This window comes from Chrysochloris asiatica, unplaced genomic scaffold (assembly GCF_000296735.1).
Source record: "Chrysochloris asiatica unplaced genomic scaffold, ChrAsi1.0 scaffold00106, whole genome shotgun sequence".
Taxonomy (NCBI): domain Eukaryota; kingdom Metazoa; phylum Chordata; class Mammalia; order Afrosoricida; family Chrysochloridae; genus Chrysochloris; species Chrysochloris asiatica.
Genome location: NW_006408624.1, coordinates 10,323,425 through 10,337,404, shown reverse-complemented (window position 1 = coordinate 10,337,404; position 13,980 = coordinate 10,323,425). Strand labels below are relative to the sequence as shown.

Sequence of the window (13,980 nt, the reverse complement as noted above, 5' to 3'; positions counted from 1 at the left end):
GACTTACAAGCTTTCTATGGTGATGTTTCTGACTATTCCTTTCTCTCCCCCTCTAGTGTCTATTTTATATTATAACACAAGGAAAACCAAGATTCAGAAGACAGCCAAGCATCTTAACATTATTCCTCCCTTTTCCCCATTCCAACCATGTCTCAATCTCTGTATCCAGAGCCCTGTAGTTCCAAGGTTGTGCATACATAACTTTTTACCTCTGTCCCACTTAGCCCATTCAAACATGCCTAATTGCTCTCCCATTTGGTATGTTCTTTTTGATGATGAATTTGACTCTATTCCTCTTCAATTTGTTAATCCCTTCATAGTAAACTATATGATTGTCAGATTAAAAATGGTCAGTGCTAGTCTGTAACAGTACATTGACAGAGAACTGCCAGAGGGTCAAGCCAGACTCAAACGAAGATGTAGAACAAGGGCTATCATTGCTGATGTCCTATGGATCTTGGCTGAAAGCAGAAAATACCAGAAAGATGTTTACCTGTGTTTTATTGACTATGCAAAGGCTTTCAATTATATGTTTCATGACAAACTATGGACATTGCTGAGCATGAGTATTCCAGAACACTTAATTTTGCTCATGAGGAACCTGTACATAGACCAAGAGGCAGTTGTTTGAACAGAATAAGGGAACACTGAATGGTTTAAAATTAGGAAAGGTGTATGCCAGGGTTGTATTATTTCACCATACTTATTCAATCTGTATGCTGAGCAACTAATCTGAGAAAGTTGATTATATGAAGAAATACATGGCATGAAGATTGGAGGAAGACTCATTAATAACCTGATATGCAGATGATGCAGCCTTGCTTGCTGAAAGTTATATGGACTTAAAATACTTAACTGATGAAGATCAAAGATCACAGCCTTTGGTATGGGTTGCACCTCAGTGTGAAAAAAGCAAAAATCCTCACCACTGGACCAATAAATGACATTCATATAAATGGAGAAAAGATTGAATTTGTCATAGACATCATTTTGCTCTGATCAACTATCAACACTCATGGAAGCAGCAGTCAAGAAATTAAACGACATATTGTATTAGGCAAATCTGCTGCACAAGTCCTCTTTAGAGTGTTTAAGAGCAAAGATGTTCCAGTTGAGAACTAAAATGCATTTGACCCAAGCCTTGATATTTTCAGTAACCTCATATGCATGTGAAAGTTGGACAGTGAATAAGGAAGACTGTAGGAGAATTGATGCATTTGAGTTATGGTGTTGGAGGAGAATATTTCAAGTGCCATAGACTGCCAACAAAACAAACAGATCTATGTTGGAAGAAGTGCAGCCAGAGTGCTCCTTGGGAGTCAGGATGGCCAAGACTTCGTCTCTTATATTTTGGACATATGATCAGGAGGGACCAGTCCCTGGACAAGAACATCATGCTTGGTAAAGTGGAGTATCAGAGAAAAAGAGGCAGATCCCCAACATGATGGACTGGCATAGTGACATCAGCATTGGCCTCAAGTGTAGCAAAGAGTGTGAGTGAGTTTGGCGCAGGAGTAGGCAGTGTTTCTTTCTGTTGTGCATGGGGTCTGTATGAGTCGGTACCAACTAGATGGCACCTAACAACAGCAACAGCATTCCTTCCATTATGGCACACTAACCTAGGATATCAGTGTGTATGGGTTCCATTTAATTTTTTACAACATCTAATTTTCTTAGATTCATATTTCATACATTTCATGTTCCGATTATTAATGAATGTTTGCAGCTTTTTCTCCTTATTTTGAGCTGTGCCCCATCCTCAAATGAATGTCCATCAGCAAATGAGGGGACACAACATTTACTCCATTCATGTCATCTTGGTCAACTGTTCTTTGAGGAGGGAGCTTTTCCCCAGTTGTTTGTTGAGTGCCTTCCAGCCTGAGGGGCTCATCTTCAGGCACTGTATCTGACAATATTCTACTGCTATTTATCATGTTTTCATCTTCTGACACTATATCTGATAGTGTTCTGCTGCTATTTATAAGGTTTTCAGCGGCTAAACATTCAAATTATCTGCCTCTCCTTCTTCCTAGTCTGTCTAGTCTGGACGCTCCACTGAAACCTGTCCACCATGGGTGACCCTGCTGGCATTTAAAATACCATAGCATAAAATTCCAGCAACACACAAGCCACCATAGTATGACAGACTGACAGACGAGCAGTTGCCGGTTCTGTCCCATAGCGATCCTGTATAGCGTTACCGAGGAGTGATGGTGAGCTTGAATCGCCAACCTTGCAGTCTAAATGGCTTTGCAATCTGGCACATTAACCCACAGCACCACACCAGGACTCCAGATGAGCAGTAGTACTTAGATTATTGTTGTTGTTGTTGAGTGTTGTCAAGTCGGTTCCAACCCATAGCAACCCTGTATAGGGTTCCCGAGGAGCAGCTGGTGAGTTTGAACCACTGACTTTGCAGTTCAAACCAACCTTTCAACCCAGCACATTAGCCTGCAGCACCACACCAGGACTTCACTTAGCACTCTCTTTTTAAAACTTTCTAGAGTCCTGGTGTGCTATAGGGTAAGCTCTGTGCTGCTCACTACAAGGTTGGTAGTTCAAACCCACCAGCCATGACTTGGAAACCCTATACAAGGTTGCTATGAGTCGGAACTGATTCAACAGCACTTAACAATTATAACAACAGTTATTTTCTGTTACGCTTATAATTAAATTCAGATATCTCACTTGGAGTTCTGCTGCATCATCTCTCTGAAAACAGGAATCAGAAGTCTCATTTGCAGAAAGACAGTGTAGGATATAATTTAGATATCTGGGATTCTTGAAGACTGCTCTCTTCAGGACCATTTCTAATGAAGGGCTTCAGTTATACTCCCTATATAAAGAGGAATAGCTCTCTCATTCTAGATTTGACTTTCATCTCATGCTTGCCAAGGAAATTTAGGTACAGGCAGTTAGCGTTAAGAATACCCAACTTATGCACAACCCATAGCTTCAAACTAACCCCATACAGCCTATTATATTAAAATTTGAAGTACATACAAGAGTAAGAAAATATTGTTACAAAATCATAGAAGTCTTTATTAAACAAAACTATCAAAATGTGAAGCTGTTGTTTCTCAACATATCCTCCACCTAGGTCTATACACTTGTGAAAACTGTGTTTCTATCTATCTTATCCTTCTACAAAGAATTCTGCACCCTTCCATTTTGTTGTTGTTGTCAGGTGCCATCGAGTCGGAACCGACTCATAGCGACCCCATGCACAGCAGAACGAAACAATGTCCAATCCTGGGCCAACCTCACTACCACTGCCACACTTGACGCCATCAATGATGCCACTTGGCCAATCCATCTCGTTAGGGGTCTTCCCCTTTTTCTCTGACCCTCCACCTTACCCAGCATGACATCCTTCTCCAGCGACTGTTCCCTTCCGGACAGTATATCCAAAGTATGAGAGACGAAGCTTAGCCATCTTGGCCTCCAAGGAGAACTCTGGCTGCACTTCTTCCAAAACAGATCTATTGGTTCTTTTGGCAGTCCATGGCACTTTCAGTATTCTCCTCCAACACCACAACTCAAAGGCATCAATTCTTCTACGATCTTCCTTATTCACTGTCCAGCTTTAGCATCCATATGAGGCTATTGAAAATACCATGGCTTGGGTCAGGCGCACCTTAGTCCTCAAGCTGACATCTCTACTCTTCAATACTTCAAAAAGTTCCTATGCAGCAGATTTGCCCAATGCAATACATCGTCTGTTCTCTTGACTGCTGCTTCGCGAGTGTTGATAGTTGATCCAAGAAGAATGAAGTCCTTGACAATTTCAATCTTTTCTCCATTGATAAGAATGTTTATTGGTCCAGTGGTGAGGATTTTTGTTTTCTTGACATTGAGATGCAATCCATACCTAAGGCTGTGCTCTTTGATCTTCATAAGTAAATGTTTCAAGTCCTCTTCGCTTTCAGCAAGCAAGGTTGTATTATCTGCATATCACAGGTTATTAATGAGTCTTCCTCCAATCCTGACGCCACGTTTTTCTTCAAAGAACCCAGCTTCTCGTATTATTTGCTCAGCATACAGGTTGAATAAGTATGGTGAAAGAACACAACCTTGTCGCACACCTTTCCCAATTTTAAAACATTCAGTGTTCCCAGGCTCTGTTCGAACAACTGCTTCTTGGTCTAGGTACAGATTTCTCAGAAGTACAATTAAGTGTTCTGGAATACTCATACTTCTCAATGTTGTCCATAGCTTGTCATGATCCACACAATCGAAAGCCTTCGCGTAGTCAATAAAGCATAGGTAAATATCCTTCTGATATTCTCTGCTTTCAGCCAAGATCCATCAGACATCAGCAATGATATCTGTCATTCCACAGCCTCTTCTGAATCCAGCTTGAACCGCTGGAAGTTCTCTGTCAATGTATGATTGTAGCCGTTTCTGTATTACGTTTAGCAAAATTTTACTCGCTTGAGATATCAAAGAGATTGTCCGATGATTTCTGTATTCCGTTGGGTCACCTCTCTTTGGAATGGGCACAAATATGGATCTCTTCCAATCAGTCGGCCAGATAGTTGTCTTCCAAATTTCTTGGCAGAGATGTTTGAGTGCCTCTTGTGCCGCTTCACTTTCTTGAAAGATTTCAATTTTCATTCCATCAATTCTTGGTGCCTTGTTCTTTGCCAATTCTTTCAATGCACTTTGGACTTCCTCCCTGAGTATCATTGGCTCCATGTCAAAATGGCAGTTTGGACATCCTCAAGAGACTCACATTGTGTTCCTTTTAAATGTTTTTTGAGTTTGGGAAACAAAGGTGTGAAGGGGCAAGACCAGGGTTGTCAGTGTCAGGTAGATGGAGTTAGGTTTCCCAGTGAAATTGTCATAGAACAGCCTTGCTGTTCTTCAAAAAGGAGTAGGTGCATTGTCATAATGGAAACAAACCCCACGGCTCAACTTTCCGGGCCTTTTTTCTCACCAGTGCAGTTTTCCATTTTCCTAAAACATCTTCCTAATAAACCTTCATGATTATACTGTGTCCTTGGAGAAAATCTATCAAGATTACCCCCTTTGGAGTCCCAGAAAACAGTCACCATAACCTTCTGAAGTGACCTCTCTGCCTTGAATTTAATTGGCCCAGCAGATCCCCTCAGAAGTCACTGCTTTGACTGGACCTTTTTGTTTTTTGGTTTTTTTTTTAAGTCACTTTAATGAGACTAAGACCAATGTATTACTGAGAGAACTTGTCTGTATTCATTCACTGATCAGAGACAGATTTGAACACATTTTGAATGGAATAAATCCATGCATGTATGAACTAGAACCCTAATACTTTTGACTTACCCTCCTACAATACTTAATAATAACAGGTGCTTCTTGGAAATGCACAGCAAAACATTACTATTATTACTGTATTTTTATGTTAAAATAGTTTACTGTATCTAGAAGTGTTTGGGGACAGTGCAGTGACTCTAGAGGTTAAGCGATTCAAGCCCAACAGTCACTCCAAGGGAAAAAGATGAGGCTTAGAACCCTATACAAAACTGCTATGAGTCAGAACCAGTTAAACGGTGGCACTTAACGGCAACAAGAAGTGTTTCTTTCGTGTTGTGTATATGTAGAAAGGGGCACTATATACTTTAACAAATATTTGACAAACTAATATTAGGTGCAGAGTGTTCCTAACTGTTCTGACTTATGTACAAATTCAGCTTAAAGACAGATTTAGGAATGGGGCTCATTCATAATTCAGGGACTGCCTATAAAATCCTAAACCATATTGCTACTGTGATCTTACTGTGTGTCTGACCATAGGCTTGAATTGCTGGTTCATCCGAGGCCCTAAATGAATCCCAAAATCATCTAAACACCCAATCTCTAAGAGAAGACAGTGATATACCCCAATACCCAGGACACGCTACCTCCCCACCCTCCACAAGCATAGAAGGTTGTGGCCAGTGCTGAGAAACTGATAGGGTTTGGGTAGAGCTCAGTTAGGAGAGGGAGTCTACTATAGGTTCAATGGTGCAGTTGGGGCCTGGGTAGAAATATCGGGGTGAAATTCCCTTTACAAAGGCTTTCATGGCCATTTTCTGTTGATATTCACAAGAAAGAGATGCTTCCCATGTTATAGGTGAGGTAACGGAGGTGCTGAGGGAAGTACCTTGTACTTTGCTGAGTGGCAGAGTCAAGTTCTTATCCACATTCTGGTGTCTGTCTAAACTCTCACCCCTATACAGCCCCAGCTTCCTTGGAATGAGTGCTTCTGTAGAACAGGGCAAATATGAAAGGAAGAGGAGAAAGTAGAGCAGATCCTTTGCATGCAGGGGATTTAGCCAGGTATCAGGGAGCACTGCTGAGATATCCTGCTGGTTGAACAGATAGATAGTCATCTCCTAAAGTACCCTCATCTCAGCAAATGCGTCTCTTCTGCACTATCCCTGCTCTGACATCTTGTATAGAAAGCAACCTCTTCCATCCTAGAAGAACTCCATTAAGTTTTGAAGGTTCTCCTTATCCAGGAATGGCATGGGATATCCCAACTAAAAGAAACCTCAAAGCATGTCTAGTCTAAGAGGAAGAGTCTGTAAGGAAACTAAAGTCCCGAGTGTGGCAGTCAGTTTCCCTGAGGTCACTTAGTGAGAGCCAAGAGCCATGGCTGGTTTACAGGCCTCCTGAGTCCCAGCCCAGAGTTTTCTCACTCTTTCTTGCTGCTTCTTGCTCTACTATGCAGAACTCCCAAACAGGTCATGGGAGCCAGCACCCTGGCAGTCTTCCTAGGCCAATCTAACCCCGGTTGTACTGTTTTCCAGGTGAAACCTTTGTCCTAGGGAATAGTCTGGCCCGATCCTTGGAGCCACACTCAGATCCAATGGACTCTGCCTTGAATCCCAACAACCTTGTCAGCACCTCCCAAAATCTTCGAGCCCCTGGCTATCGGCCCTTGCTTCCATCCTGTGGCCTCCCACAGGGCACTGCATCAGCTGTGCGCAGGCTGTGCTCCAGGGGTAAGTGTACCAGAATTCTAGTCCTTCTTCACTCCCTCCTTCCCTGAGTTCCTGAACTGCCAGAGAGGGCCTAATTCTGTTGTTCCCTGTCTGGTGATAGAACTGGAGGTTGGACTTAACACTGTGCCTGACCAGGCACCCAGGAGGTAATTAGAACTATTGGATTTCTGGGGAATGATAGAAACAAATTGCCGAATTCCCAAAGCCAGGAGACAGGGAAGAATTCATTCATTCCTCCCTCAGTCACTTGCTTGAATACCATCTGTGTTGGACATGGAGATACAAAAATGAATCACTTTATATCCTCATGGAGCTTATAGTCTTGTGAGGAAGACCAACACTTCAATGGGGAATGGATTATAAAATAATACCTTGAGTGCAGTGGCAGATGTGCTTTGAGTATTATGAGAACAGCAAGAAAGGGCACCCAGCTTGTTGTTCAAGGAGCTCTTCCTTGAGGAAGTGATATCTTGCCTTAGACATAAGGATGAGTATATGAATGGCCAATTTAGGGATGATAGAGGAGTGAGAGTTTTCCAGAAAGGGGAATTGTACCAGAGATAGTGTAGATTGTACCAAGAATTAAATAGTGTTTTGCATTCCTAAAACATAAAATATAATGTTGGGACTTCAAATAGAAAAGCCTAGAAAGCTCAGGGGTTATATCATAGAGGATTTTAAATAGAGTTTGGAGTTGATCTTATAGGCAACATGAAGTTACTGGAGGCTTTTAATTAAAGGTAAGATATCAATAGGTTAATAAATTTTGACTATCATGACCAGGATAGATTTGAGGTAGACTAGAGAGACCACTTAGAAAGTTGCTAGAGTGGGTCAGGCCAGAAGAGATAAAGACCTGATTAAGGCAGAGGTAGACAGCTCGGTGCTGCAAGATAATGCAATGGACTGAAAAATTAGTTTGAGCTGCAAGTTCGCAGTTCACACTCACCAGCCACTCTTTGGAAACCCTGATACAGGGGTTCGGAACCGACTCAACAGCAGTTAACAACACAAAGAAAGCTTGGAGAAGAGAGAATTGAAAACTATTCACAAGCTAAATTTACCAGAGTAAATTTAGTTGAGGTTTGTAAAGAAGATGGGAATTAGGACTGTATAGATGATAGTGCCGTCACTGAGAGAAGGAACCATATAAGAGACAGAAAGGGAGGAAGCAATTCCCACTGAGCTGACGGTAATTCTGGGATGCATCAGCATATTCCCACTCCCTGGGAATATGAACTATTAACTAAAGATGGGTCTAAGGGAACAACAAAGTTCTGAAGGTGGGAACAAGAAGAGGAGTCCACCAAGAAGAAAAAATAAGTCAGATGTGGGGGAAAACAAAAGAATTTGATAACTCTAGTGACCAGGAATACAGAGCACAGTACAGCAAAGGTTCAGTAAAATAGGGACTGAAGAAGTAGCTATTGGATTCATCAATTAATGAGTAATTGGTGATCTCAGCAAGATAAGTGGTGGTGGAGTCCTGGTGTGGCGGTGTGGGATAAAGCACTGGTCCACAAGGTTGGTGGTTCAAACTCACCAGTTGCTCTTTGGAAGTCTTATACAGAGTTGCTATGGTAGGATAAGAAGGGAGAATAGGTATTTATGTAAGGGAATCAGTGGAGCTGGAGAAGAGCTGTTTAGATGATCAACCACTGAATCTGGGTAAAGAAGAAAGCAAGGCTGAGAGAAGGCTGAAGGACTAGGGAAATGAAAAGTTTGATATGCTAACAGTCTTTGTGAAGTAATGGTTGTAGTAGACATAAGTCCCAAGAGAGTTGGGAAATGGGAGGTTCAAATCAGAGAATGGGATGTTTAAAATTCTGAAGTGGATTCATTTCAAGGATGACAAGAGCCAAATAATGGCCTTAGCAGTAGGTTGTTGGAGCGGAGGTGAAAATCACTGGATATGTGGTGGCTGAATGGTTTGGTTTTATAGGATTGTCTCTAAAAGTTCTGTCAGGAATCAGGGTGGAATATAAGGTAGTGAGCTAAATGCCAAAAAGTTTTTATTTAACAAGGGTAAGGGCTAGACATGCTGAACCAGGCAAAGTGTGTTTGGACTTTTAGACCTGGACCCAGAGTAAAGGAAGGCGGAAAGAGATTCTTAGAATTTGAAGGAGATCGTTGAAGATGAGGCCCCTTTTACTGTCACACAGGAGTACTGATGTGGCACTGTAGGATAACCACTGGAATGTAAGGTTGGTTTGAACCATAAGGTCAGTGGTTCAAACTCGCCAGCCGCTCCTCAGAAACAGGGTCGCTATGAGTCAGAGCAACAATTGTCACACATGTAGTTCATCTCTGCCACTTGACACTTGACTAGCCATATAGGCATATCCTGGGTGCTGAAGATACAGAGGTGAATATATAAGTAAGGCTGACATCATATGGCAGGGAAGACAGAAAATACACAGATAACTATTATCATTCATCCATTCAACAAATGTGTCTGAACATCTACTTTGCTAAGGATATAGCAAAGAATAAAGTAGACATTATTGCATTCTATAGGTTGTTGTTGTTAGGTGCCATCTTAGGCTGGGTTTTCTAGAGAAGTAAAACCAGTGAAACGTGTATGTGTGTGTAAAGAGAAGTTTATTATCAAGGAACTGACTTACAGTGGAAGAGCGAGTGAGAGAGTCCCTCCATGTGTCCATTATATTGGGAGCAGGCCACCCCCAAGGAAGCATCCCTTGATTGCTTATGGCTGCTCATCAGAGCTACCTATACCTGTATTAGGTTTCTCACCATGGGAATAAGCACATCCCAAATGCCAAACCTCTGGATATCTTGGCCTAGTCAAGTTGACACAGAACCCTAACCATTATAGGTGCCCTTGATTCAGTTCAGACTCATAATGACACTATGTCATAATGACAACAGAATGAAACGCTACCCTGTCCTGCGCCATCCTCGCAATTATTGTTACACTTGTGCCTACTGCTGCTGTCACAGTATCAGTCCATCTTGTTGAGGGGAGGTCTTCCATTTTTTTCTGACCCTCATCTTTACCAAGCATAATGCCCTTCGCTGGGGGCTGGTTCCTCTTGATAATATATCTGAAGTATGAGAGATGAAGTCTCATCATCTTTGCCTCCAAAAAGCATTCTTCCAGTACAGATTGGTTTGTTCTTCTGGTAGTCCATGGTACTTTTAATATTCTTCTTCAACACCATAACTCAAATGTATCAATTCTTCTATGATCTTCTTTATTCACTATCCAACTTTCACATGAATACGGTTATTGAAAATACCATGGCTTAGGTCAGGCACACCTTAGTCCTCAAACTGATACCTTTGCTCTTGAACCCTTTAAAGAGGTCTTGTGCAACAGATTTGCGTAGTGCAATATGTCATTCTATTTCTTGACTGTTGCTTTCATGAGTGTTGACTGTGGATCAAGCAACATAAAGTCTTTGACAGCTTTAATCTTTTCTCCATTTCTGTATGTAAGAGATAGACAATAAACATAAAACAAATGCATGAAATTTAGGTAGTAATATGTACTGTTAGAAACTAAACTCAAGTAATTGGATTGACAAGGACACTGTGGGAAATTGGGTACTTTAATAGGAGGGCAAGGAAGGCCTCTCTGAGGAATTGATATTTGAAATGAGACCCAAATGTTGAGAAAGGAGTCAGGCATGCGAAGATGTGGAAAAAGAGTATTATATTCCTCACAGAGGAAATGACAAGTTAGAGGATAAAAGTTGGCCCATTCAGGAAGCAGAGAGAAGGCTAGTGTGTCTGGAGCAGTGTGGCTGGGGAGGGGAGTGAAATGAAGTCAGGAAGGTAGAAAAGGCCAGAGGATGTACCACCTCATAGAGCTAGGTGAGGGGGGAGTCAGAATTCAAGTGCAGAGTACTGAAATAGATTTTTAGAAGGGATTGACATGAGCTTTTCTCCCAAAGCTGAAAATGGGGTTTGGGGGCCATACTTCAGCCAAAATTAAAAGCAAAGCTCTAAGCAGAGCTTTTAAAATGAGTATTAAAAACTCTTTTCTGCTTTAGTGTGTCCGTGTGTAGTAAGATCAGCTCCTTTCCAAGCTCTGGAAGGAAGAGCCAGCATACTACCACCACCTCCCTCTCCCTAGACCCTAAGGGATCTGACCCCAATCCTGCCCAGCTACCAGGGTCTCTCTAGAAATGGTCCCCAGAACCAAGGCCCAAGCAGTTCCATCCACCAGCTCCCACTGAACTGTTTCCTCTGACTTCCTTGTCTCAGGCCCAGAGTGAGTCACAGCCTCAATGTAAACTTTCTTCTGACCATTTTCAAAAACTAGATCTACCATTAAAGAAGAGAGATTTGACTTAAGAAAAGTCTCCCACCTGAGAGACCCTTTGCAGGGAGACCACTCCCTTCCTGTTGTTGTTCAGTGCTGTCGAGTTGGTTCTGACCCGTAGTGACCCTGTATAGGGTTTCAAGGCAACTGGTGAATTTGAGCTGCCAACTTTGCGGTTCAAACTAACCTTGCATTATCCAACTGCACCACACCAGGACTCCAACCCTAAGCTCCCTCTAGTTCCCTTGCCCCTGTCCTGGCACGGCTATGAACAGCACCTGTAGGGCCGTTGGGGCACAACAAGGAGGTGGTTATGTGCCATGGAGTCAGTTTCGACTCATAGTGACCCTTCATAGGGTTTCCAAGACTATAAACTGCTGACTTTGTGATTAGCAGCCCAGCTCATAAACAGTATGCTACCAGAGCTCCTTAACACAACAAGGAGAGTAGTGGGGATTTATAAGCCTGCCCCCACCCACTATGGTAGGTGCCTTTCTATCTTGCAGGTTCAGACCGATACCTGGAAAGCCGGGACACCTCTCGACTGAGTGGCCGGGACCCCTCCTCATGGACAGTGGAAGATGTGATGCAGTTTGTTCGGGAAGCTGATCCTCAGCTTGGACCTCATGCTGACCTCTTTCGCAAACATGTAGGTGCCCCTACCAGACCTCTCCCATTCTCCCTGGAGTCTTGTTTCTGTAAATGATAGATTCTGTAAGACCTGGCTAGATCATTTATTCATTCCAGGTTCCTCATGTCACAGAACCCAAGTGACACCATAACATCTTAGAATCTTGGATCTCAAACAGACTGCCTTGGACCTTCTGGTTTCCCTTCATTAGTACAGCATCTGATCAGCCACAGTTGAACTGGATCTATGGCCTGGAAGCTCAGTTCCAGGGTCAGGGATCTCCTCTTTTCCCTGGAACACGCGTTCCCCTAGCTTCCTGCCTTCCCTAGGCCTCTCCAGCCTTCCAAGGCCATGTTCTCCCTCATGGCCCTGACTGAGGTCAGGCATGAGATTTGGGGGCCTCAGCACAAGTTACAGATCTCCTTTCCATGTGACCCACAACTCTCTGGCCCCATGCGTTCCCTCGGTGAACCTCCAACAACTCTTCAAGTAACCTTTGACTCCTTGGCCAGTGAGTGCTCCTGAGTAGGGCCCAAACCCACCTCCTCACAGTCCCCTCCTTGGTGTTCTTCTGCCCTTTGGGCACACAGACAGGCCTGCTGTCTTTTACTGGACATTTCATTCCCTCACACAGATGAGTTTGGAGGCTGCTCCTAAATCAGGCCTGACAGTCTCACAGCTGCTTAGTAAGAGCCCGCTTTGTGCCTAGCTCCAGAGATAGGTGGGCTATGCAGGAAATAGATGACTCATAGGGTTCCAGTTGAGGGCAGAGTGCTGACTGGAGAGTGTCCTGGAGCGATGGGCTGGAGGTATGAGAGTGGGGAGGAACTGCCTCCCAGGAAAATGGCACCAGCACGGTGAAAAGCCTGACCTGGGTTCACAGGTAGGTATTTGAGGGGAGCAATAGTCGAAGGAAAAGCCATGGCTACAGGACAGGTAGGCTCCAGTGTCCCAGTAGGTTGATTGGGCTTCATAGGGTTGGTACTTCCCTGGGTGATCTTGACTTAATCAAACCTGGGCTGGGCAGACCAACCAGGCCTCTGCCTCTGATGCCCGCCCCCCTCCATCTGCCTGCCCCCAGGAGATCGACGGCAAGGCCCTGCTTCTGCTGCGCAGTGACATGATAATGAAGTACATGGGGCTGAAGCTGGGGCCTGCTCTCAAGCTCTCCTACCACATTGACCGGCTGAAGCAGGGCAAGTTCTGAAAAGGAGGTGTCTCCTAGACGACTGAGTAGTCAAGCAGATGAGGTGGCTCTTCCCCCATAAAGGAGGGCAGTCAGCCCACTTCCAGGCACCTCAGTGGGATTCCAGGCCTTCTCAGGGCTCCAAGAGGCTGTGTGGAGCCACCACTACCCCCTCCTGCCATGATGTGTCCTTCCATGAAGGACTGGAGAGGGGAGAACGTGGGGCCCAGGGCTGGCGCTGCTCTTCCCCTCAGCCCTGCCTCACCTCTGAGGTCCCCTTGTATTTATTTCTTAAGTCTGGCCGACCTCTCACCAGGAGTCTAGACTGGACACCATTCAGTTGATGGGGAAGGAGCCAAGCCTGGGTCCTTAGAAAACAGAGTCTTAAATTAGCAATGGTGTCCAGTTCCTTCACCACCTACGAGGCCTGGAGTGGCACTCCATTGCCCCACAGCTCCTGCCTTCTCCCTACCAGCTCCCCAGACTCCAAACTGATGGTGCAAACCTCTACCTTTTTTAAAAAAAGATCTTTTCTTATTGTTAATTTATTGTTTCTGGCACTTGAGCACGCCCTCTAGTTCCAGTCCTCTCACATTGGAGCCTGGTTTCTGGAGGAGGGAGAATGGCCTGCCCTGGCCCCGGGAGACCCTCTCTAGATAGGACTCTAGCCGTGGGCACTTGCTCTTGAGGCTGGACAGACCACAGAGCCTTGACTACAGCGCTCAGCATGGGAAGGAGAAGGTCGCTGTCACCGTCTCCCCTCCCCTTTCCCACTGGGCTCTTTGTAGCTTCGAGCCTCACTTGTGGGAAAGGGTGTCACCGCCTGCCCTGTCCACAGACAGTGTGTCCTGCACCCCAGCTCCTTGCCCTGGCCAGAATTGCTACCGAAGAAGAGTGAGCCCAATGA

At 44.2% G+C, this 13,980-nt stretch overlaps 1 protein-coding gene across 3 annotated transcripts in view; it reads left to right on the top strand.

The window, feature by feature from the left end:
- Nucleotides 1-13,432, top strand: part of SCMH1 (sex comb on midleg homolog 1 (Drosophila)) — a 296,989-nt gene extending 283,557 nt beyond the window's left edge. For all 3 annotated transcript variants that reach the window (XM_006867602.1, XM_006867601.1, XM_006867603.1), the window contains 3 exons: nucleotides 6,774-6,968; nucleotides 11,763-11,905; nucleotides 12,969-13,432. In XM_006867602.1, coding sequence (XP_006867664.1) covers nucleotides 6,774-6,968; nucleotides 11,763-11,905; nucleotides 12,969-13,094 — 464 coding nt within the window. In that variant the 3' untranslated portion in view covers nucleotides 13,095-13,432. The remainder of the gene's footprint in view (nucleotides 1-6,773; nucleotides 6,969-11,762; nucleotides 11,906-12,968) is intronic.
- The last annotated feature ends 548 nt before the right edge of the window (nucleotides 13,433-13,980 follow it).